This window comes from Monodelphis domestica, chromosome 2 (assembly GCF_027887165.1).
Source record: "Monodelphis domestica isolate mMonDom1 chromosome 2, mMonDom1.pri, whole genome shotgun sequence".
In the NCBI taxonomy this organism is placed as follows: domain Eukaryota; kingdom Metazoa; phylum Chordata; class Mammalia; order Didelphimorphia; family Didelphidae; genus Monodelphis; species Monodelphis domestica.
This window is the reverse complement of record NC_077228.1, coordinates 43,107,027-43,133,451: the sequence shown is the minus strand read 5'-3', so window position 1 is coordinate 43,133,451 and position 26,425 is coordinate 43,107,027. Positions and strand designations below refer to the sequence as shown.

The window sequence follows — 26,425 nt, the reverse complement described above, 5'->3', positions numbered from 1 at the left end:
CTTCCAAATAATTCCCAGTTTCTTCAAAACTGTCCTAGTGAACTCAGCAAAGAGAACAATTATTTAGCATTTATCTCCTGTCTTCAGATTAGTTATCATTTTATTTCTTAATTCCTATATCACTTCTAATCCACACACACATATACCTTCAGGCACAAATATGAAAAATTAATGTTATTTCCTGTAAAATAAAATTATCAGCTAATAAATGAAGTGACTATATGTTTATATATTTATTTTCAATACATTTTCAAATGTTTTAGTTAATCCATTTATTCATTTAATGTTAGCCGCATAGTTTGCTTTAAGTTTATGTACAAATTTATAAGTAGTCTACAAAATTCAGAGAATCCTTTTATTTTGTACTGATATTATAATTATTCCATCTTTAGTCTTGTGTTCTTGTTTTGTTCAAAAGATACACTATGACACATGCAATGATAGCAATAGCTACAAGGCTGCCAACCACAGATAGCACTATTATTGAAATGCTAGTACCAGGACTGGAATCATTTTGATCTTCTAGAGAACTAGTGAACATATGTACTTGAGCAATGTTGGAGATGGGAGACATCAAGTTGGCTTTATCAACAGCCTTAATAGCCAGATAGATGACGGTGCCATTTTCTATTCTGAGGCCTTTTGGTTTGAACACGAAGACTTCCTCGGAGTTGGCATACTTTGGAATGAGGTTATCAGTATTCACTTGAAGAGCAGAATCAAAGTATGAGCTTAGGGTAGGTAAATCTTTGCTCATTCTTATAATATACCGATCAGCTAAAAGAGAAGAGATTGTTAGTTCAGGACCATAGACCATACAGGGCACACAGGGTATTATTCACTGGGAAGTTTGTTAAACAGAGTCCAGAAATAAGCCAAGTGGTCAAACTAAGCAAGAATTACTTGTTTCGAGGGAAACTGAATCTTAAATGTACCTAAAAAGTACTTGAATCTACCATATAGACTAGTAGTAAACACGGACTAGCTGAAAACTCTTCATTGGCCAGGGAATTTGACCTTAAGTTCCCTTTAAGTAGAACTGGATCTAGCCTTTGGTCCATTTGACTGGCCAGAGGAAAAATATCTCCCTGTGTGTAGAGGCAGTGTTTAATGTTTAGAAGTCCCTGCTAGGACCTAACAGAACTGAATTGGGCTGGGATGCCCACCTGTAAGTAGTTGTTAGAGTTACCCCAAAAGCCTCCATTGCTCTGTATCTTCAAAGCTATAACCTAGGAAAGGGCACAGGCCTACTAGAGTGTGTAATTCTCCAATCATGGTCATCTGTATCCCCTCTCAGACCTTTCCCACACAGCTGCTCTGATGTGCTAAGAGATATATCTCTAAATTAAATAACATGATACTCCAAAATTGGATAGTTAGAGAAGAAATCATAGAAACAATTAACAATTTCGTTGAAGAAAATGAAAATGGCGAAACATCCTTTCAAACCTTTTGGGATGCAGCCAAGGCAGTACTTAGAGGAAAATTCATATCCCGGAGTGCATATATTAACAAATTAGGGAGGACAGAGACCAAGGAATTGGAAATGCAAATCAAAAAACTTGAGAATGAACAAATTAAAAACCCCCAGAAGAAAACCATACTAGAGATCCTAAAAATTGAGGGAGAAATTAATAAAATAGAAAGTGACAGAACTATTAAGCTAATAAACAAGACTAGAAGCTGGTACTTTGAAAAAACAGACAAAATAGACAAAGTACTGGTTAATTTAATTAAAAAAAGGAAAGAAGAAAGGCAAATTAACAGCATCAAGGATGATAAGGGGGATCTCACCTCCAATGAAGAGGAAATTAAGGCAATCATTAAAAACTACTTTGCCCAACTATATGGCAATAAATATACCAACCTAGGTGATATGGATGAATATTTACAAAAATATAAATTGCCTAGACTAACAGTAGAAGAAATAGTTTTCATAAATACTCCCATATCAGAAAAAGAAATCCAACAGGCCATCAAAGAACTTCCTAAGAAAAAATCCCCAGGGCCTGATGGATTCACCAGCGAATTCTATCAAACATTCAGAGAACAGTTAATCCCAATACTATACAAACTATTTGACATAATAAGCAAAGAGGGAGTTCTACCAAAGTCCTTTTATGACACAAGCATGGTACTGATTCCAAAACCAGGCAGGCCAAAAACAGAGAAAGAAAATTATAGACCAATCTCCCTAATGAATATAGATGCAAAAATCTTAAATAGGATACTAGCAAAAAGACTCCAGCAAGTGATTAGAAGGGTCATCCACCATGATCAAGTAGGATTTATACCAGGGATGCAGGGCTGGTTCAACATTAGGAAAACTATCCATATAATTGACCACATCAACAAGCAAACCAACAAGAACCACATGATTATCTCAATAGATGCAGAAAAAGCCTTTGATAAAATACAACACCCATTCCTACTAAAAACACTAGAAAGCATAGGAATAGAAGGGTCATTCCTAAAAATAATAAACAGTATATATCTAAAATCATCCACTAATATCATCTGCAATGGGGATAAACTAAATCCATTCCCATTAAGATCAGGAGTGAAACAAGGATGCCCTTTATCACCTCTATTATTTGACATTGTATTAGAAACACTAGCAGTAGCAATTAGAGAAGAAAAAGAAATGGAAGGCATCAAAATAGGCAAGGAGGAGACCAAATTATCGCTCTTTGCAGATGACATGATGGTCTACTTAAAGAATCCTAGAGATTCAACCAAAAAGCTAATCGAAATAAGCAACAACTTTAGCAAAGTTGCAGGATACAAAATAAACCCACATAAGTCATCAGCATTTCTATATAATTCCAACACAGCTCAGCAGCAAGAACTAGAAAGGGAAATCCCATTCAAAATTACCTTAGACAAAATAAAATACTTAGGAATCTATCTCCCGAGACAAACACAGGATCTATATGAACACAACTACAAAACACTTTCCACACAACTAAAACTAGACTTGAACAATTCGAAGAACATTAACTGCTCATGGGTAGGACGAGCCAATATAATAAAAATGACCATCCTACCCAAACTCATCTATCTATTTAGTGCCATACCCATGGAACTTGAAATTTTTTTTTTACTGATTTAGAAAAAACCATAACAAAGTTCATTTGGAAGAACAAAAGATCAAGGATATCCAGGGAAATAATGAAAAAAAAATACAAAGGAAGGGGGTCTTGCAGTCCCAGATCTCAGACTATATTACAAAGCAGCGGTCATCAAAACAATTTGGTACTGGCTAAGAGACAGAAAGGAGGATCAGTGGAATAGACTGGGGGCAAGCAACCTCAGCAAGACAGTATATGACAAACCCAAAGATCCCATCTTTGGGGACAAAAATCCACTATTTCATAAAAACTGCTGGGAAAATTGGAGGACAGTGTGGGAAAGATTAGGCTTAGATCAACACCTCACACCCTACACCAAGATAAATTCAAAATGGGTGAATGACTTGAACATAAAGAAGGAAACTATAAGAAAATTAGGCGAACACAGAATAGTATACATGTCAGACCTTTGGGAAGGGAAAGACTTCAAAACCAAGCAAGAATTAGAAAGAGTTACAAAATGCAAAATAAATAATCTGGATTACATCAAATTGAAAATTTTTTGTACAAACAAAACCAATGTAACCAAAATCAGAAGGGTAGCAACAAATTGGGAAACAATCTTCATAAAAACCTCTGACAAAGGTTTAATTACTCAAATTTATAAAGAACTAAATCAATTGTACAAAAAATCAAGCCATTCTCCAATTGACAAATGGGCAAGGGACATTAACAGGCAGTTCTCAGCCAAAGAAATCAAAACTATTAATAAGCACATGAAAAAGTGCTCTACATCTCTTATAATCAGAGAGATGCAAATCAAAACAACTCTGAGGTATCACCTCACACCTAGTAGATTGGCTAACATGACAGCTATGCAAAGTATTGAATGCTGGAGGGGATGTGGCAAAGTAGGGACATTAATTCATTGCTGGTGGAGTTGTGAATTGATCCAACCATTCTGGAGGGCAATTTGGAACTATGTCCAAAGGGCGATAAAGGACTGTCTGCCCTTTGATCCAGCCATAGCACTGCTGGGCTTGTACCCCAAAGAGATAATGGACAAAGAGACTTGTACAAGAATATTCATAGCTGCGCTCTTTGTGGTGGCCAAAAATTGGAAAATGAGGGGATGCCCATCAATTGGGGAATGGCTGAACAACTTGTGGTATATGTTGGTGATGGAATACTATTGTGCTCAAAGGAATAATAAAGTGGAGGAATTCCATGGAGACTGGAACAACCTCCAGGAAGTGATGCAGAGCGAAAGGAGCAGAACCAGGAAAACATTATACACAGAGACTGATACATTGTGGTACAATCCAAGGTGATAGACTTCTCCATTAGTATCAATGCAATTTCCCTGAACAATCTGCAGGGATCTAAAAAAAAAAATACTACCCACAAGCAGAGGATAAACTGTGAGAGTAAAAACACCGATGAAAAACAACTGCTTGACTACAGGGTTGGAGGAGATAAGACTGAGGAGAGACTCTAAATGAACACTATAATGCAAATTCCAACAACAGGGAAATGGGTTCGAGTCAAGAACACATGTGATAACCAGTGGAATCATGTGTCAGGTATGGGAGAGGGAAAGGCGGGGGGAGGTGGGGGGGAAAGGGAGGAAGGGGAGGAAAAGAAAACGATCTTTGTTTCCAATGAATAATATATGAAAACGACCAAATAAAATAATGTTTAAAAAAAAAAGAGATATATCTCTGAATTATTTCCTTAGCAGTTTTCCAAGTTAAACTTTTATTTTTCAGGGCTCAGCTAACCTCAACTGTTTGTTTCAGAGTTCTGGAATAACTCATCCTCAAATCAGATCTGTTCAGTTAGCCAAATAATTGGTTTTTAAATCACTGTTTTCAGGATCTGTTAATTTTGTTCTTCATAGCCCAGCCCTCATTTTGTGGGTTTTCTACTTTTCTGTGTTGCCAGTGTGTCTCCTTGGCTCTGAATCCAAACGGAATGGGGCACTTACCTCGTCCTGTATCAAGGTCATCCCCGGGGGCTGTCCAGGTCAGACGAATGTGATCTTCTTCAAAATTAGCCTTTAGATCCTTGATTCGACATGGCGGGAATATATCAGTCTGAGAAGGCTGAGAACTGGGAATATTTGATACCAAAAATGAATCTCCTAAGCCTACTACATTAAAACCAGTTTGAGATATAGCCGGACTAAGTGTAGGTTTTGGTTTATTAACTTGGATTTGACCTGCTGTAGGAAAAAAAAATATGTCAATAATCTTGCCTTTTATGGTCAGTTCCACACAATTGCTATAAATTTTTGTCATTTGTTATCTCAGAACAGAGGTGAGGTGGGAGTTGGGCCCAACTGAGCTCTAATGTAGCTTCAGACACCAGCTGTGTGACCCTGGGCAAATCACTAAACCTCTATCTGCCTCAGCTTCTTTAACTGTAAAAAGGGGTTAATAATAGCATTTATTTCCCAGAGTTGTGAGAATACAATGAAATAATATTTGTAAAGCTACTGGCACACAGAAAGCATTAAATAAATGTTAGCAGTTATTACTATTTTGCCCTTTATCTTTCTACATACAAAATAACTTTTCTTATAAGCAAAGCCATTCATAGTATGGGACAAGCAGTTTGTTGGCCCAGAATGCTGATATCCAGAGGACATATTTCTTTCCCACATGGATGTCCTTTCTTCTTGCGAGGACTCATTTCTTCCACATAGTCTACTGTCTCTACATCTCTTGTCTCTCCACCATACTGCTCCACCATATGGCACATCCAATCCCACACTACCATTGCTAGGTTGTAATCTACATTCTCCCTTAACTCCCATGGGGCAGAACTCTAGGGAAGATGAGCTACCAGGTCCCCTGATATAGCTGTAGTTATTATTAGACTCTTGTCCAGTGTTTTACCATACCCTATTACACTTCAGCCCCCACAACTTTTGACCAAGGGAGAAGATTTCTATTGATGGCTGCATTGGCTCTGAAGCAAATACAGCAATATGGCTGATGAACTCCATGGAATTTCAAGGAAGTAACGATTTGTTAAAAATCAATTGCTTGGAATAATTATTCTGGGGCATGACCTCTAGAATAAGTGATTTCCAGTATTCTCAGGGACAGTTCAGCATCATTTATTATGTTCTGAATATCCATACGATCCACTTTCATCTTGCTTAGAAACCTTATATTGGCCATGCCATCATCAATGGCAGATCTTCCTTTGCCCATTTTTTCTGCTAGTTTGTGTTAATAATTTCCTGTTCTCTTCCTGTTGGTGGGTAAGAGGGACATGTCAAAAATTGACCTTATTTTGCTCAATGAGGGTAAAAAGAAGCTACAACCCCAAAGTTGCAAAGGAGCATATGAAGCAGTTAGAGGTATTCTAATGTAGAATTAACTTTTTCAATGGATTTCTCCATCACTAGAGACTTTTTCAAACAGAGAGTCTATGTAGTATATTGTAGACGGGGTAGTCTTGTTTCAGAATTGGGTTGAACTACAAGACTGGAAATCCCTTCCAGTTCTGAGATATTGTGATACTTAGTCCTAATCTTTCTGCTTCTACTCAGGAATTTGTGTCTGGGCAATATTGGAATATTTGTGCCATAAAAACATGATTTTTCTACCAGTTATATATACACTGGGACAGATTTCTTTATTTGTAGAGGTCTGTGGAATTTAGACATATTTGAAGTAAAGTAAGATGCACTTTATAAATAACCTCTGTATTGTAGAATTGCAGAATCTCAGAGTTGCAAGGGGCCCGAGTGGCCATGTACCACATTATGTGAAAAGAGCCCACTTAAACTTAGGTATTCAGATTTAATAGTGATGGGGAACCCCTTGTGAGGTTGATTCTCATTTCTGAGGCAGTGGCTTTCATTGCAGAAACGCTCTAATTGCTAAGAGGTTTTCCTTACCTTGGTCTATTGAGCCTGGTATGTACATGGCTCTATTCACTTGGGATCTTGACCTTTGGGTGTTTGTTCTTCCCAGGGCTCTCACTTTTAAGCTGTATTGACCATCTGTTTTATAGCCTAGGAAATATCTTGAGTAGACCCCATCATTCTTGAAAGAATCAGCACCTTAGTGTAGAAATAAAGGCGTTAATACTCAGCTTCATGATGAATGGATATGTAAATTCTCAAAAATACAGTTAGACCTAGGAAGACACTAATAGACTCTTCATATTGGTGTGGATTTACATGTATGCTATTTTGACACACAGACACACATATTCTTAAAATGCTTCAAAGTTTTTAAAGGTTATTTAAGAAATATGGTCTCATTGGAATCTCCTAACAACTCTGTCAGGTAAGTCATAAAACATTGATGTGCCCAAGTCAACTTGTATTAGAGATAACTGACTGATAAGTTTTAAGTGTGAGTATTTACCCCTTGGAAATGCCTAACAATCAAGGTTTTATTTCTCGTTTTATTGATTGTCTAGATAAAAATGTGATGGAGATTAGACCTAGAAGTATGTTGTGTATACTTTGTCACCCAGAGAACCAATTCTTAGACATTTATCAGCATATCCCTGAGGAGAAATATTGTTATACCCTTTATTCAAGTGAGAACACTGAAACTTAGATCAAATAAATGAAATTTCCACAAAGAACTGTTAACTATAATTGGCAGGATTTGAACCCATGTCCCTTGCTTTTCTCCAGATCCAGTCTTTTGCTAAGTATTATCAATTCCAACTCTATATCATCTCTTACATCAGTTTTTTTTTTCCTGCTCAGAGAGCCACTGACCAATTCAGGCATTTGGATGATTATAATAGCCTCCTAATTGGTCTCACTGGCTTCATTATCATTCCTCTGCAGTCAATCTACACCACAGCTGCCAAATAGACACCTCTAAAACACAGATCTAAACACTTCACCTCACTGTGCAAAAATCTTCAACTGTCCTCTCAGAGCTTCATCTGCCCCAAACTCTAAAAAACACTTGTTGATCTCTTCCACCTCATGTTAGAATATTGCTATCAATTCCTTTCGTATATATATATATATATATATATATATATATATATATATATATATATATATATATATATATATATATATTCTTGAATCTCTCACTTCTTTGCCTTCACCCAAGTGCCTCCCTGTTCCTCCCCATTTTTGAAATGTTCTTCCTCCCGTCCCTTGATTCTTGAATTCTCTCACTTCCTTGAAAGCATGGCTCAGGTCCCATCTCCTCCACAGGGGCTTTCCAGATTCCCCAGACTTGCTAATTATTTTCCTGTCCTCTCCCACACCCGAATTTCTTTGAACTTACCATGCATATACTTTGCATTTACCTCTCTGTGTATATGTTGTGTTCAGCTATGTAAGAAGCATGGAAAGGAAAACTGAATCAAGTTCTGGATTTTCTGGCGCTGAGTTGGAGCAAACAACAGTTGGAAGGTTAGAGTGAAATTGATGGACAACAATGACAGTTGGTGGGGGGAGGGGTGTCTGGAGAGTGATAGTTGGTCTGGAGGTCTCTTTTTCCTGGGCCTTGGACTATTGCCAGATCTGTTCTTTCTCCTTTCTTTGTAACTTGTTCCACTGTTCCAAAAAATTTCTCTCTAATCTCTAAGACATCATTATCTAATTGGATTTCTTCTATCTGCTCTTTCGTATTATTTTTCCTTTTTGTACCCTCTATTTGTATGTCAATGCAATTTTTCCCGAATTCCTTTTCTTTACAGATTACCAGTATTCATTCTCAGTAATTCATGAAATTTGGAAACAGAGGATTTTTGACAAGTGCAGGCAAAGCGATCGCATATGCCAAAGTCATCATGCAACTTCTTGAGAACTTACAACTGCCCAAGGAAGTGGCAATAATCCACTACAGATCACACACGGGAGCTAAAGATCATGTGTCCTTAGGAAACCATAGAGCTGACATTATAGCCAAATTCTGTGCTAGAGAAGTACTTCTTCATGTATTGAATTTCTCAGTAGTTGAACAGGACAGTATAACTAATGCCTACAATGAACGGGAAATTCAGTCATGGATGAAGAACTTAGGGGCAACTAAATCTGTTTTAAAAACATCCCCTGAAGACAGTGGAATCACAAATTATGTACAAATAATGGGGGCAACAGGGAAAAAACAGAGAGTACCAAAACTAAAATCAAAGATGGTAACTCTAGGACCCCTAACAATAGGACACTATGGAACCCAAGCCGTTATCGATTCAGTGAGATGATTTTGAACTGCACCAGGAATATCCTCATATGTCATAAGAGTCTGTCAAAAATGTAAAATTTGTATGCAGTTCAATCAGGGAGTTTATAAGACCAAAAGGTTAGGTGGTTGTCCCTTAGTATATTTTCCATTTGAATGCATGCTGATAGATTTTATCAATATGCCAAAAGACAAAAGGTTTAAGCCCTGTCATCCTAGACAGACTTACTAGATGGTCAGAAGTTTTTTTGCCAAAAAGAACAATGGAGCATTTGTGGTCAGAATCCTAGTAAAAGAAATCATACCTAGTTTTGGAATTCCCACAAAATTGGACTCAGACCATTGGAGTCACTTTACTCAATCAATACTCAGTGAAATTTATAAAAATCTAGGAATACAAGCAACATACCATATCATCGCCAAAGTTCAGTGCAAGTGGAGAGATTAAATAAATCAAAACATTGATAGTAAAATTTTGTGCAGAAACACCAAAAAAGGACAGACAGGGGGCAACTGGGTAGCTCAGTGGATTGAGAGCCAGGCCTAGAGACAGGCCTAGGTTCAAATCTGGACTCAGACACTTTTTAGCTGTGCAAGTCACTTGAACCCCATTGCCTAGCCCTTACCACTCTTCTGCCCTGGTATTGGCTCCAAGACGGAAGGTAAGAGTTTTAAAAAAAAATGGACAGACATTCTACCATTAGTTCTGTTCCATCTTAGAACAAGACCCAGTGGAGATCTTCACATGTCTCCATTTAAGATGTTATATGGACTCACAATTTGGCAAGGAATGACTTGTAAAACAGCTTACATTCCAATGATAGGGGGAAGATTGTCAATTAAGAAAATGTATACAAGCTTTTAACAAAATACATACAAGCTTTACAAACAAGAATAGCAGATTTGCATGAAATGGGCTTGATAAAAGATACAGTACCCATGAATTACAGTTTGCACAACATCAAACCAGGAAACAAATTATACTTAAAAATATTCAATATGAAATTGGCTACAAACATAAAATGGACTGGACCACACAACGTATTGCTTACTACCCCGACAGCTCTAAAAATTTCAGGGAGAGATTCATGGTTCCACTGGTCCCACATAAAACCAGAAAAATCTGATACCACTGTAACAGACATAGAAGATGAAGATAGCTACACAAAAGATAGCGCTGTGAAATGAAAACAAGAAATGCAAACAAAAACTGATTAACATAAAAACATACACTATAAAGAAACAATAGTGATGCATAAGACAATGAGATCCCAGCAGTCAAGCATGCCACAGCAAGAAAAAGACAACTTTCCAGCCCAGAGGAAAAGATTTTAAACCATTGCAGAGGAAAAGATTCTAAACCAGCCCAGAGAAAAAGATTTTAAAGCATGCTAGAGGAAAAGCATCAAGAATAGAGCTGCTAGAGAGAAGAAATAAGGAGGAAAATCTTAAACGGACAACTATGACTTTGAATTTTGTACATTTGTTTATACAGGAAGAGGAAAGGTGGAAAACAGGACTTATATGTAAGACTGAGAGTGGTGAAAGAATAAAACAAAATTAATTTCACATATTCGGGAAATGACATGCAACACTATATAAAGTAGAAGAAAGAAGAGATACATCAGTCAACATGAGAAGTGGAAATCTGAGGAAACTTGATAAGTATTAATTCAAACAACACTATTAGACACAGTACAAAATCACAAACTGACATATTGGGAGACCTTGTTTAAATAAATGAGTGTCTGAAATTGCATTATGCAAAATGTAAATATGTATATAGTTAGTTCCATAAGGTCCTAGGCAAATAGAAATATCAATTGATAGTTCTATTTTCCTGACATCAGGATACAGGAACAACACATATTATTGAATTATATGTAAATAATCTCTATAAATAATGTATATACTATAATCAGGTTAGTAATAATAATAGAGTATGTAACTATATAGCATAGCATGTATATATATATGTGGTACATAAGATTAGGTTATGGAATAGACTAGGGGCATAGATAATAGTTATAATAAGTAGGGAATAGATTAGGAGTAAGTTAAGTTAAACATAGCATAGACAGTTATATTTAGGAATAGACTTAAGCTGCATTTGCAGATAGTAAACTTTTAATTGTTTACTGTAAAGCTGATGCTGAAATTGTGTTTAATGGAAATATATAGATAAAACAGTTTGCAAATAATTATAGATATATAAAATAATGTTTGTTTTAGTTTAACTTAGTAAGAGTAAGTAGTATTAGCCCTAAAATCAAATTTCTTTGTAATGGTTTTGTTCAGACATTTATTATACTGAATTTATTAGTAAAACCCCAAAACTACCCTTACCCAAACTTTCCTGCATAAAATTCCTTAGAGTAGATAAAGTTCGCATAGAATAGTGATAGAGTAATTGAGGGAAGTTTATGATTTGGGGGGAGGGGTGTAGTTAGAAAGTAGATTTAGTAGCTTGGTAAATATAAAAAATATAAATGACCTTGGGAAGGTCACAACAAAAAAAGGGATGATTGTGGAAAAGAAAACTAAATCAAGCTCTGGATTTTCTGGCACTGAGTTGGAGCAAACAGCAGTTGGAAAGTTAGAATGAAATTGATGGACAACAATGACAGTTGGTGGGGGGAGGGGTGTCTGGAGAGTGACAGATGGTATGGAGGTCTCTTTCTCCTGGCCCTCAGACTGGAAGGAGCACTCTCTCCCTGTCTCTGGATAGAAGTACCTCGATTCCTGGATATTTCCCAACTGTGTGCTTTACCTGGATTCCTGTGATTGTGTCATTGAACAAAATGATTTAAGGGGAGCGGTTTGAACTATAAGACTGGTCTTTAGAGGTGTCAGCCTGAAGAGACAGGCCCAACCAACTCTAAAAGTCAGAACCTTTTCTTCCTCTTGCAGTCTACTGCTAAAGACTTTGAAAACTTAAGAGAACTAGCACAGATTAGCATAGACAGGAATAAAAGAAACCTACCAGCCCATGAGGCCTGGCCTTAGCTCAAAAACTGAGACTCAAACCCAATCTAGGGAAATCCCTCTTCCCTCATCCTCTCTCAATCCAAACTTGTTATTACATTCATCTTGAGTTAAATAACCCTCAGTCAGATAAGAGAACAATCATTTCAGGGGAACATAGAGGGAGCTGAACCTAAGGACAGCCATTCAACCATAAACAGCCCTTATCTGACCTATGCCGGGCAACCTTAGTCCCCAGGGTGGCTTGTCCCTCGGGGGGTCCATGCTTACCTGCTCTGGGGTATCTTCAACATCAATCAATAGAGAAGACATCCCCTCAGGCTACCATAGTTGGCCCATTTCTCAGGAACCCCATTTTCAAAGATAGCCTCTCTGCAGGGGGTATCTCTCTCCTTTTCCTCACCAGCATCCATATTCCCTCTATCCCTACAATTCCATTTTCTGTCATAAAACCTTTCATACCTCTTCAATATCCCTACAATCCCTTTAACTAATACAGAAGTAAGCTCCTTAAGGCTAGAGATTGCTTACTGTTTAGCATTATCTCCCTAGCTCCTAGCATTGTGCCTTCTCTTAGTAGGAGCATCATAGATGCCTCTCAAATCTACACATTTTTGTTAAGTGGATATTATACTTAGTGTCAAGAGGGTCGGCTCTCCGTAGTTCATAGACATTCCAGGGGGCAAAGGAGGCCTCATTGCTGAAAGCTGTCCATACAGTTCATTCCCTAGAGCAGATGAATTGAGTACAGAGGCAGGGTGGTACTGAAGCTTGGTCAGTGTGAGCATTGTCCTTCCTCCCAGAGATCATGGAAGAATTTAGGAACCCCTCCTTAAAGTGTTTTTCTATTATCTAATGACTTTTTGAATTTGTTTTTTGACAATTTACCTTTTAAATTTGTTTGAAAGCTGATTACAATCTTTTGTGGGCCCCTCTCTGCTATGTTTTTGGGGTTCGCCTAACATTTCAAAGGGAGAATCTTAATCTTTTATTTGTTTATAAGTTATACACTTCCTCTAAGATGGAAAGATTTTTACTTGGAGTAACTAAAGTGCCACTTATCCTTCCAAGTAAACAATCTTCCTGGGCCTCCATCTTACTACTAACGTTCCTTCAATTCAGTTCAATAAGCTGGAGATATATTGGAGATATTTCAATATTAAGGAATGATGAGAGCCTTGTAAAATGTGGGCTTGACTGTGTGCTATTTAAAATTATATTTGGAAAGAAAGAAGGGCATGAATGTCATGCGTATCAAATGTGCAGATGACACGGAGCTAGGAGGGGGAGGCAAAACTTTATCTATGAGAGAGGGAGGTTGCAAAATGATCTTGACAAACTGCAACATATCCAAAAAGGTATAAATGTCATGTCATATATAAAAGGGTTCATTCACAAGTACAAGAAAATGGAAAGGAATCAAAAGGTAGGACTATATTTAGCCCAAGTCCAAGAACTGATGGTGTAAGATAGTGTCTGCAAGAAATTTGTCAAATTTAGTGAAATGCAAGCTTAGTGTGAGTCAACAGTGTTAAAAAAAAACCCAAAAAACAAATGAATGAACAATCTTATCCTGAAAAAATGTAATAAGGCAGCAGAAAATGCTGCTCCAATCTGAGGCTGCATTTCAAGACACGGTGTCCAGGATAAGTAACAGGATTATTTTATTCTGTTCAGACCAGATTTAAAGTCTTGTATTTAATGTTGAGTGATACATTTTAGGAAAGATGGGTAAGTTGGAGACCTCCAAAAGGAGGGCAATCAGATCCATAAAGGGTCTGGAGATCATTTCATATAGGGGCCTGAGGATTCTTAGCCTAGAAGAGGGACAATTGAGGGGCTATGACAGCATTCTTCTGATATTAGAAGGCCTGTAATACAGAAGAGGATTTGGATTCGTTTGCTTGGCCTCAGATGCCACGGGTGAAAATCATGGAGAGGGCCATACAAGCTGGCTTTCAGGAAATCCATGAATGGAACAGAAGTAGTGATTCCCATCTCATTGAGAGTATTCAAGCAAATACTTGATATGTTCTTTTTAATTATGGTACAATCCTGTTCAGAGAATCTGGGAGATTTCGTAGTGAATTCCAAATAATTTTCAGATAATTCAGGAAGAATCCTGTTCAAGTACAGGTTATATAACTCATTGGTCTCCACTCTTAGCTCCCTTCCCACTCTGAGTTTCTGTGATTCTTTGGGTTGGAGGGCATTATTGGCAGGATTCCCGAGTTCTGCTCCTCAGTATTTTCTTATAACAAACCAAGCCTTTAGCAAACACATGCTTCTCCTGGAATATAAGCCTGGTATTTAATACAATAGAATTTTAAAAGACCTTAGGAGTCATTTAGTTGAAACTGCATCCTTCCTGTACATTAGGAAAAGTTTGAGATAAAGAATGATGAACAATAGCAATCAGATTTATCAAATTTAAATCATTAAAGAGGCAGCATGGTATTGTTTATGGAGAGCTGGCCTTTTAGTAGGAACACATAGGTTCAAGTACCATTTTGGAGATATAATTGTCTCATGTCTTGTGATCTTGGTTAAGTCATTAAACTCTAAATGTCATAGACAATTAGTTGTGGAGAAGAGGCAAACCAGCAAATGAAAAGGGAGTTTCATTATATGGGAGTTACCCGTATCAGTGAAATCACAAATCTAATTTTTAGCCTATTCTATTGAAAATGTTTTCAGAAAATCATACTAATCTAGGTGGCACAGAGTCAGCAATTTTCTAAAAAATTTAAGAGAAGAGACAAAGCTGATTCCTCTCCTTTTCAGTATCTGATATTTGGAGATGCACCATTTTGGAGTTTGCATGCAATAAAAAAGTATCACATTTTTTTTTTCTAAAAAGAGAAAGAAGCTGGAAGTTTTTGTGGTGGATAAATTACCTGCACCATTGTCCAGGAGTTGCAGTGTCACTGTTGTTCCATCTGCCGATTCAATGAGAGCTGTTACATTGGCTCCTAAAATAGGCAAGGATCCTTGACGAACTTCTGCATAAACAATCATTGGGCTAGGGAAGCTGCTGGTGTCTTTATGCATTCTAGAGTCCACCGTGAAGGGGGGTACAGTAGGATTTGCAGCACGAGAGGTTATTGTCAGAGTCAGGGTTTGTGCACTTGATTTTAGGCTATAAGTCCAAATTCCAACCTGAAAAATGCAATAGAAATTCATTAAAGCAAAACTATGTTATGACCTGCCTTACCTACCTTCTCTATTATCCACTATCTATCTTAAGGTGATATCTGATATATACATTGAAATTCAAGAAGATTAGAGACTTTATATGACTTTGCTTCTCTATCAGCTATGATGGTCATTTCAGATCTTATGAGAAGGGAATCTAGACTAGAACTTTCCCTGTAATATGCATAATGCAATTATTGTTGAAACTTTTGCTATGGAAAATGCCATAATTCCTTTTTTCTTAGAAGCAAGGCAAAGATTTCAGTTGGTAGGACACAGGAGATCTCAAATTCTGGACAGAGAAATGGGAGGTGGGGTGACCTAAATGTTCACAGCAATCAGAAAAAGTTTCTATAACTTCCAGGCCTGTCTTTTTAATCTCCCATGTGCTCCAGCCTAGTTCCCGCCCTTCTGACACCTATTTGACAGTTCCTTCCTTGCTTCATTTTTTTAAGCCTTTGCTTTTTTTGTTCAATTTGTAAAATTTCTATGAGAACATATAGAATAAAACTGTGGGGTTTCAAATTATAAAAACACACTAAAAAAACAAACAAAACCCCTATTGTCACTCAGAATACTTGGAATCCTAACATGAAAGTCTTCACTTCATTTTCTCAGAGTTTTAAGAAAACACAAGAAACAAAGCTGGGTCCTCACCTGGGCAGTGTTTGGTATTTGGAGGTATGCCATTTGGGAGCTTGTTTCCACTGCAAAATTTTTATATATGTTGCCACTGGGATCCATGACAAACATTTCAGGTTGTTGTGCTGTCCACGTGACAAGAAATAGAGTGTCTTTTCCTACTGTGCTGTCAAAAATAACTGTGCCATTCATCCAGCCTTCATTTGTCAGAGTGATTCCCTTACTTTCAAGCTGTTAAGAAAATGAATAAAACATTTAGTAACTGAGCAAAAAAAAACTCATCAACAAGTCATATAACAGTTAATCTGAAGGAGGTGTCAATGAGCAGAAGAGTACAAATTGCAGATGTTTCCAACCAACATTGGCAAAGGGAATTGCCTCAGCTGGGAGTCCCTCTACCAATTAAATCAGAGGTCTTTTCCTGTTCCCTGTGGTTAGCATCCATTAGGAGAAGACAGGTGTCATGGTTACCCAAATGTGCATGAATAATATTCCTGGCACAAAGGACATGCAAGACAGGACTAAATGAGACTCCTTTGTTTTAGTCTAAGGCAATATTCAAGTTTTGCTCATTCTCTCTCTCCTTCCACTCCTTTTGTGTCCTTTTTCTATTCCACTTCCCTTCTAAATCAGATTCTCTCCACAATAGGTGGAGAACAGATAAAACTCATCTATCCAGTTTCTTGAGTTTAACTCCCTGATGTAGAATCAGCTTCTCACCAGTAGACAGGTAACACTTTTGTTGGGTGGAAGGAATATCATGAATGAAAGCTCAAAATTTGGAGTAGTCTCTGCCTACAAGAAGCTCATATTATGATTAAGGGGTTGGAACAACATGCAAAGTAAACCTTCCTATCAAAGATACTTGTAGTGCAAATGGGAGATAATCTCAGAGGGAAGGCATTGGCAGAGTCCAAATCCAGATTTCTTTCCATTGAACCCCCTGCTTCAAGGGTGTGGCCTGATCAGGCCTTTTATATCTCACCAGTTAACTCTTTGTCCCACTCAGCAGACTCTTTTAAATCTTTCCATCTCTCTTTAAGCCTCTCATGCTTTCCTCTAACTTGCCTTCTCCTCTGAAAATCTTGCCTCATGTTTCCCTGAATAAAAAGGGAATTGATTGAGAGTTCCTACTTTCTCCCTCCTCCTCTGGTTGAGTTGCCACATCACCCAGATACCTTGTACCGTTATCTCCTTTACTTGTGTCTCACAAGAAGAGGTGGCCCTTGTAAAATTGAGATTTGAACCCTGGACTACAATCCCCACAAGCCTTTGCTCCACTTCCCCAAAATGCTTTGTAATCTCACTGGAATTCTGAGGTGGGCCGAGATCCAGGAAGGATTTAAGCTGGTGGAAAGTCTTTTCTTGGTCTTGGACTTCCGTTTTGAGGCAAACATGGCTCTTTCCATAATGTAGGTGAGGTTGTGTGTCTAGGCCTCCTTATGGCCTAGGCACGGGTTTCTTATCCTGTATTTTCTTTAATCTTTAACCTTTAATAAACCTCTAAAAAATATAATACTCCTTGCAGAGAGAACTAATTTCTACCTGCCTCAGTCTCCCCATATTCCTAAATTTTAATCTTTACAGTTGGCGACCTAATGGGGAAAAAAAAACACAACTCAATCTTCTGATTTCTTTTCTGATCTTTAGTTCAACTTTTAATATCTAGTACCTAGAAATTTGTTTTTTTTGAGCCATATCTCTCTGGCCAAGGTTTTCTACCCTCGCAAAGCTGCTACAGGCTCCGGACCTCGGCCCCGTCGCTTCCTGCCTGCAGCCCATCGTCCTCACCTGGTACCTGGTCCTGGCCTTGCCCACCCCCGCAGTCACTTCAGCTCCCGCTCCTGGCCTCTCACCAGCCTGCTGGCTGCCTGTTACTGCACCCCAGACCCATGAGCACGACCCCAGTTGGCTCATCACCCAGATCCTTGGAGCAGATCACTCAGGACTCACTTCTATCAGCTGGTAACAGTATTGACCACCTGGGCTGAGGGGAGAGATGAGAGGGAAAGGAGAATGGGCAATTTTCCCTTAGGCTAAGCCTCGGAGTGGAAGGGGGAGCAGGGGGAGGGATCATATCAAGGGAGAGAGAAAAAGAGACTAGAGAGAAGAAACAGAAATAGCAATGGGCTGTGTAACAGGATACCTGTTGACTCTTCTGGCCATTTCATTGACTGCACCTTATTGTCCAGGAGCAGACTCAGCCCAAAGATTCAACTTTGGAGGGGCAGCTGGGTGGCTCAACGGACTGAGAGCCAGACATAAAGACATGCGGTCCTGGGTTAAAATTTGGCCTTAGATTCTCCCCACCTGTGGGGCTCCGAGTCGATTGATAGCCCTTACCACTCTGCCTTCGGACAATAGACATTTAAATGGATAATCAAAAACAAACAAACAAAAAAAAAAAACCCAAGGAACTTTGAAGAGACTAAAGGCTATATTTTGAGGCATTTCAGACTCCAATGGTTTATAAAAATCTCTGTATTCTATTGCATTTTTTGTTATGGTTTAACTTTGTGATTTTAAGTTCATATATTACTGGATTCAGTATTATTTTGCTTGAACTGAAGGTTGATTGAATTGATTTTGAATGTACTGAGTTTTGAAATTCTGTTGTTTTTCCCCTATAACTGTGCTAAAAAAATTATTGTGAATAAGCCCATATATGAAAAAAAAAAACAGCCTTTCTATTTTTTACTTTGTAAATTGTTATAGAGGATGGATGGTCTTCACAACTGGTTATAATTGTAGAACAACCTTTGGAAAATTTAATGTGCTAAATATCTCAAAATGATAGTAAGGGTTTTTTAAATATGATTTTTGTAATTTTTTTTAACAAACTCTGGTTATTTTCTGCCCTACCATGAGGTAAGGCCCATTCTAGTAGCTGAAGTAAAATTTATTTTATAACCCCCAACTTTCCCACATGTGAATGGAAGTTGGGCAGTTAATCTCAGGGCATTTGTATCCCTATAAGCCTCCAAAAAAAAAGGAGCACCCCTTTATTTATACTCTTCAGCTTACTACTTTACTACTACCAGAATGATATATAGATTTCTTGATTATGTTCTTAACCTAAGATGAGTTTTAAAAATATGTTTAAATACCAAGGTTGAAAGATTGCTATGTTTGTAAAAATTGTGACATACGTCCATCAATTCATAGGTTTTAAAAATGCCATACAGCAACTTATGTGAAATATGAAAGTGTGTTTGTTTGCTATTGTAATTAATTGGGCTATTGAGAATTTTGGGGATTTTGATATCTACATATTTGTACTACTGTATTTTTAAAAATGAAAAAATTGTTAACCTTGTTCAATTCATTTGCCTTCTACTCACAGTGATCATGGCCAGATATTAGGAGGAAATGGATCTCATTTTTGGTGAGAAAGCCTTGCATTTTACATTTTCTTTACTGACACAGAGTGTCAATGATTATAAGCTATATTTTTGAATTTTTAAAGCTCTTTTATTATTATATTTCTCTTGCATGTGCAATATACTTTTCAGCTTTTTTTATTTATACTTTTTCAGTTTTTTATTATTTTTTCTCTCCTTTTTATAGTTGAAGCACATGTCACTAGCATTAAGATTTTCTTTAACCTTTTGATTTTTCAGTACTACAAGTGTAAGATATATTTGCTAATGGATGCCCTAAAAAAGCCTGTGACTATAAAAACGATGCCACTAATTATTTAATAAATTATGGGACTTTGCTTAATGATTCTGTCTGATTCCAGGACAAGATATACACACAAGAGCCATTGCACAGAGCCAAAGAAAAGCAAATCCAGGATGGATTGATGCACTTCTAGGCCAATACAAAGGTCTTGAACCTAGTGTGAAGACTCGAGGTTACTATGTTTAACATGTGTTAAGACATAGGCTTTCCTTTTCTCCGCACTCACTCTGAAGATACTCACAGACCAGTATCCCCAAAACCTTGGCGCCCAGAACCTTGGCTTCTATAATCTGGTCCCTTTCTTTTCTGCCTTCCATAATGTGGTACCTTTCTGTAGTTCTGGCACTGACTGGGTAAATGCATCATTACTTAGATCATTTTGATTGGGCCTTGATTGAAGGACCTGTTATAGATTTATTTTTCTTTTACTTAGAATTTTTACACATAAGACTTTGATAGTCTATATTTTCATCCAGAAATTTCTTCTTTTTTTATTTGGATTTTTCTGATGTCCTTTTAATATCTCTTGCCAATTGATTCATATACCTCATACCTCAGCCATGCATCCCTAAGTGATCCTGTATTTGTTAATCACCCTCTTAACGGGGAGAAAATAAAAAAATATTATTATTTAAATTGCAAAGTTTAAATTCCTTTTGAGAAGAATTTTAGGTAAAGAAGATGCTACCTCTCTGAATCCAGAACTGAACTGTTGGAGAAGCCACCATGAAGAAGCCTCCAGACCACAAGCTGCACAAGATCAAAATGAACTTTGGGTGTGGTTGATTGAATATTTATTTGTATGTATACTTTCATGCCAAAGGGGACTGCCCCCAACTGGCTTTTTGTCAATACATTCAGCAATTATTGTTTTTTTTTCTCTTTTATCCTCAAATTATTGTAATCTTTAAATTGATTATGTTTTTATGATCCTTTGGGGAAGGACTTCTTCCCAGAGGATCAAAGGGGGGGGGGTGTAAAATTGAGATTTGAACCCTGGACTACAATCCCCACAAGCCTTTGCTCCACTTCCCCAAAATGCTTTGTAATCTCACTGGAATTCTGAGGTGAGCCGAGATCGAGGAAGGATTTAAGCTGGTGGAAAGTCTTTTCTTGGTCTTGGACTTCCGTTTTGGGGCAGACATGGCTCTTTCCATAATGTAGGTGAGGTTGTGTGTCTAGGCCTCCTTATGGCCTAGGCACGGGTTTCTTATCCTGTATTTTCTTTAATCTTTAACCTTTAATAAATCTCTAAAAAATATAATACTCCTTGCAGAGAGAACTAATTTCTACCTGCCTCAGTCTCCCCATATTCCTAATTTTTAATCTTTACACACTTCTCTTTTCCAATGCAAAACCCTTCTCCAATACACAAGAGATCCAGTGCCATCTTGTTTTCTCAAGCAGTGTTTCCCCTCCATCATTCCCACTCTTATTTATCTTCCTTCTCTTTTTATCTGCTTGGATCCTTGTCCTTTTGGCTCCTTCTCTACTACAATCACACCAGGGGCTCTCCGATTCTCAAAAACACAATCACTTGATCTGTACTTCCTTGTGAACAACCATCTCATACATCTTCTCACTTTTATAGTCAAACTCCCTGGGAAGGCAGTCTACAGGAGATGCTTCTGCTTCCTTTTTTTAATCTTCTTTTCAATTCTCTACAGTCTGACTCTCAGCTTCATCATTCAGTTGCAACCACTCTCCAATGCTGATTGTCCCTTTCATCTTGATCACCAATTCTAATGATCTTTTCCCAGTCCTCAGCCTTTCTGATCTCCCTATATAGCCACTGACACTATTGATCAGCTTCTCCTCCTTAATATTTTCTTTTGTTTGGTATTTCATACTACTCTCTTCTAGTTCTTCTCCTACCTTTCCCACCTATTTGTCCCAGTTTCCTTTGCTGAATCTTTATCCAGGTCAAGCCTGTTCATCATGACTATCTTGGGCTGCCTTCTCTTCTCCCTCTAGACCATTTCACTTAAAGATCTCCTTAGCTTCCATGGATTCAATTATTATCTATGCTGATGATTCTCAGATCTAATTATCCAACCACAATATCTCTGCTGACGTCCAGATTTGTTTCTGCAGCTTCCTATTAGATATCTCAAACTGGATGTTCTGTAGATATCTTAAATTCAGTATGTCAAAAATTGAACTTGTTATTTTCCCCCCAAATCTCCCCTCTTTGAAACTACACCCTTCCCTCAGTCACCCAGGCTCACAACTTATGTTTTTGCCTCTATCCGTTCTCTCTTTTTTGTCCAATGTGTTGTCAAATTTTCCTTGATAACATCTCTCACATATGCCCCCATCTCTCCTCTGACACTGTGGGCTCATGGTGTATGTCCTCATTACCTCACTCCTGGACTATAGCAGTAGCCTGCTCATGGGTCTGCCTCCTTTACATTTCTCCATTTGCCAGGTTACTTTCAAATTAATTCCATGATGTCACTTCCAACTCTGTAAACTCCAGTGACTCCTTTTGCTCTCAGGATCAAATGTGAAATGCTCCCCATGGCTTGTAAAGTCCTTTGTAATCTGATTCCTCTCCTGTCCCTCAAACTTTCCAGTCTTCTTATACTTTCCCACCCCATGCCCTGACCCTACCATGTACCTGCAATCCAGCCAGCACTGGTCTCCTTGTTGTTCCTTGTACGGAACAATATTTCTAGATTCTGAACATTTTCACTGCCTCTCTTGGATAGAATGCTCTCCTTCCTTATCTCCTCCACCTCTTGGCCTCCCTGACTTCCTTCAAGTTTCAGCTAACATTCCATAGCTTAAAGGTCTGTCTCTCTCATTCCTACTACTACCCCTTTGCAATTATCTCCTACTTGCCATATCTAGATCTAGTTTATACATTGTTGTTTGTTTGCATGCTGTTGCCCCCATTAGATTGTTGGCTCCTTGGATTTAGAGACTTCAATATCTTTGTGTCCCGAGGCTTAGCACAGTAAGGGGCATACAGTAGGTGCTTAATAAATACTTATTGACTGACTTACTACCTGGTTTTTTTCCCATGTATAAGAGAAGGCCTTCGGCCTATTCAGAGTATTGATGTTAGTCTAGTTTTTCTGAAACATCAGTGACTCATTTGGGTATAGTCCTTGGTCTCTCCCATATCCCTTCAACAAAATCTACTTAAACACCATGTAAAGTATTTTACATTAAGTTATTGGATTTGATTCTCAGAACAACCCAGTGAAGTAGGCCCTATAGGCCCTATATAACCTCCAGTTAACCGATGAGGAAACTGAGTCACAGGAGGTTAAGTGAATTGCTCAGAAGCACAGAGCTAGTAAATACCTGTGGTAAGATTTTAACTCTGGTCTTTTGAACTCGACATCCAGCCCTCTAGGCACCACTTCATCTTGCTGCTTCTAAATTCCCACTTGTCCTCTCAGAGTTTAGAGGACCTCCTCCTCTTCCAAATCATAGCTCCTGTGTTTAACTACCCTGCTGCCTGTTATCAGAGTCCCCTGGTCTTGATACCTGACTACCTGAATCTCTGACATGTCCTGTCACCATGACACCTTACTCTGCTGGAGCCATCTTCTCTGTTGCCCATTTTTATCCTCTCTAACTGATGGGGCAGAGAAAGTAGGTAGACTTAGGCTGACTACCTGTGGCCTGACTCATGCTCCTAACTTTTTTCTTGCTGATTATTAGGAGAGATTTTCTAAACCATTGTTCTTTCTCCACAAAAAGCTTTCTAGTATTATGGCCCCAAGAGTCTTTGACCTTGCCTGTCCTATTTCACTCTAAAGACTGGTATAGACACTTATATGGGGAAGGAACAAGATAAAAACGTGGAAATAGAGATGTGGACCTGGAGTCAGTAAAACCTGAGTTCAGATTGCCTTCAGCCCTAGCTGTGTGACCCGGGGTGAGTGACTTATCCTTTGTTTTCCTTAGTTTCTGCCACTATAAATTGGGGATCTTGATAATATCTATCCCCACAAGATTGTTTTGAGGACCAAATGAGAATATTTGTAAAGTGCTTAGAAGAGTATGGTAAAAGTGGAGATTTGAACTCCAGACTTCAATCCCCAGAAGTCCTTGCTAGATCCCAGAATGCCCTCTAATCTCACTGAGATTTCCACCTGGGTGGGTCAAAATTTCTATTTAACCTCTCTGTAAAAGCTACTGGGTCTCTTTTCCCGTTTCCCCTTCCAAGCAGACACGTCTCTCATGATGTAAGTGAAACTGAATTGGGCCTCTCGGCCTGCGTGCTTTCATTATTCATCATTCAGTATTTTCTTCATATTTTAATCTTCAATAAACCTCTAAAAATATAATACTTCTAGAGAGAAACTAATTTCTACCTGCCACAATTTGGCCCCCTCATTTTCACTGTTATAGTATGTGGTACATGGCAGTTGCTTAATAAATTCTTTGTTTTTGTAGTTCAGTTATATCCAACTCTTTCTGACTCCATACTGGGTTTTCTTGGAAGAGATACTGGAGAGGTTTGCCATTTCCTTCTCCAGGTCATTTTACAGGTGATAAAACTGACGTAGACAGTTAAGTGCCTTGCCCAGGGACACACAGCTGAGGCCAACTTTGAACTCAGTTCATCCTGACTCCAGGCTCAGTGCTCTATCCACTGTAGCCCCAGCCTTCCTAATCAATACTTGTAAAATCTAAATCTAATTGATCCAACCATTTTGGAAATCATGCTAGAATTATGTCTAGAGGGTTATAAAAATGTATATACTCTTAGACCCAGTTAACCACTGATGTGTCCCAAGAGAAAAGAAGAACCTATGTATTCTAGAATATCTATAGGAGCTCTCTTTGTGGTGTCAAAGAACTTGGAAGGGACGTCTATCAGCTGAGGAATAGTTGAACCAGTTGTGGCCTAAGATTGTGATGGAATACTATTGTGCCAGAAGAAATGACTAATAGGCTAATTTAAAACAAAAACAAAAAGAGAACTATGTGAAATTATGAAGAGTGAAACAAGTACGACCAAGAGAACATGATGTACAACTTGTAAAAATTGAGATTTGCAAAATGAATGTTTGAAGAAGAACTTGTGAATGCCTACGTCCAGCAAAAGAAAAGATAACTAGAAACACCACAGACACAATTTACTTATGCATATATCTTTTATGTCAATCGATGCCTACTATGTAATTAGACTTTGCTCCCCAGCACTCCCTTTCCCTGCATCCCATATACTAGTTTAGCTACCTGCTAATGTAGGGAGGATATATTTTCATGTAACCCCGCCCCTCAATCTTCCTGGAAAAGGTCTGGGGGGAGAGCTTGGCAGGAAAGTTGACTCACCTGGTCATACTTAAGCTTTGTGGTTCTATTTGTATTTCTTCTACTTCAAATGATTACTAATGAATTTTATAAAATATAATACTTGGAATTATTGGACATTAATTTAAATCTCAGACTACTCAAGGGTGGGGATAGAAATACCTGGGAATTGTGATGTAAGGAAGAAACAAGTTTAAAAAAAATTCCTTGGGGTGGGGGTTGGAACTAAATCATGCCCTGAAGGAAGTAAGGTGCTCAGTTTTGAGGGTACTGCCCAGGACTGGGTTGTCCCCGTTTGAGAAACCTACTACGTCCTATAGCCAGACATGATCATGGTCTACCGTGGATATCATCTTCCTATCATGTTGTCCACTATTGAGCACAATGCCTGGCACATTGTACGCAGTTAATAAACACCTGTTTCTTTCCATCCAGCCCAGCTCCCAATGCCTCCCTCTCCCCTTTATCTTATTTTTACTGTATAAATATCTTGTATTTAGATCATGTTGTTTCTCTTAATTAAATGTAAGCTCATTGCAGTGCATAAATGGAGATTTTGAATCTTAGACTTCATTCCCCAGAAGTCCTTGGTATTTCCCAGAACTCCCTATAACCTCTCCTGCATCTCCACATTGGTGAGGTCACAGGGAATTCTGGGAAATACCAAGGACTTCTGGAGAATGAAATCTAAGGTTCAAAATTTCCTTTTCTACAGCAGGCAGGGCCAGATTCATTTTTTCTTTATATCCCCATTTTTAGGACTATGCTTGACACATAGTAAGTATTGAATCAATATTTGTTGTTGGATTATTGATAATAATCCCAATAAGGTATAGCATAATGATGAAACTGGACATGTGCTATTTTTGAACGGATTTTTCTCTGACATCCATTCTCATCTCAATCTCTAGTTGGAAAATCCTGCCTTTTAGATCCCTGAAAGAGATTTAACTGTTGGCCATGGATTCAGATAGCCTTCAAGGTGCTAAAACAATTTGGATTTGTAGAAAACCCATGCTATAGCTAGAGATCCAATAGAGGGAACCAGTGAAGGTGGTGTTATGGTTCAGGAGTGGCATGGTGATGGAGGTAAGTCGTGGAGAGATACGATGCATCATTCACAATGGAATTTAGTGTTGCTAACTTCCAAGGCTGTGGAAGGAGCCACCAAGTCTGTATAACTTAGTTAAAGCAGGCTGGGAGAAGGGTTTGTGCCCTATGTCAGAGGATACTTAGAGCAACATATGAATTAGCGTCATGGTATTCTTGGCCCTTTTTTGCAAAAGCACTTTAAGCAAGACTTTTCTGCTTACACTGGATAGCCAATGGAAAAGCCTACAGCCTAAAGGCTGCTAGGTGGTACCACTGTAGTATATCTCTAGAGTTGGA

At 38.2% G+C, this 26,425-nt stretch overlaps 1 protein-coding gene across 1 annotated transcript in view; it reads right to left on the bottom strand.

The window, feature by feature from the left end:
* Positions 1-341: 341 nt before the first annotated feature.
* The window catches only part of LOC100009811 (calcium-activated chloride channel regulator 1-like), a 67,829-nt gene continuing 41,745 nt past the window's right edge, over positions 342-26,425 (bottom strand). The window contains exons 11-15 of the mRNA XM_007480563.3: positions 16,091-16,306; positions 15,136-15,397; positions 6,985-7,149; positions 5,059-5,295; positions 342-777 (exon numbers count right to left, since the gene is read on the bottom strand). Coding sequence (XP_007480625.2) covers positions 389-777; positions 5,059-5,295; positions 6,985-7,149; positions 15,136-15,397; positions 16,091-16,306 — 1,269 coding nt within the window. The 3' untranslated portion in view covers positions 342-388. The remainder of the gene's footprint in view (positions 778-5,058; positions 5,296-6,984; positions 7,150-15,135; positions 15,398-16,090; positions 16,307-26,425) is intronic.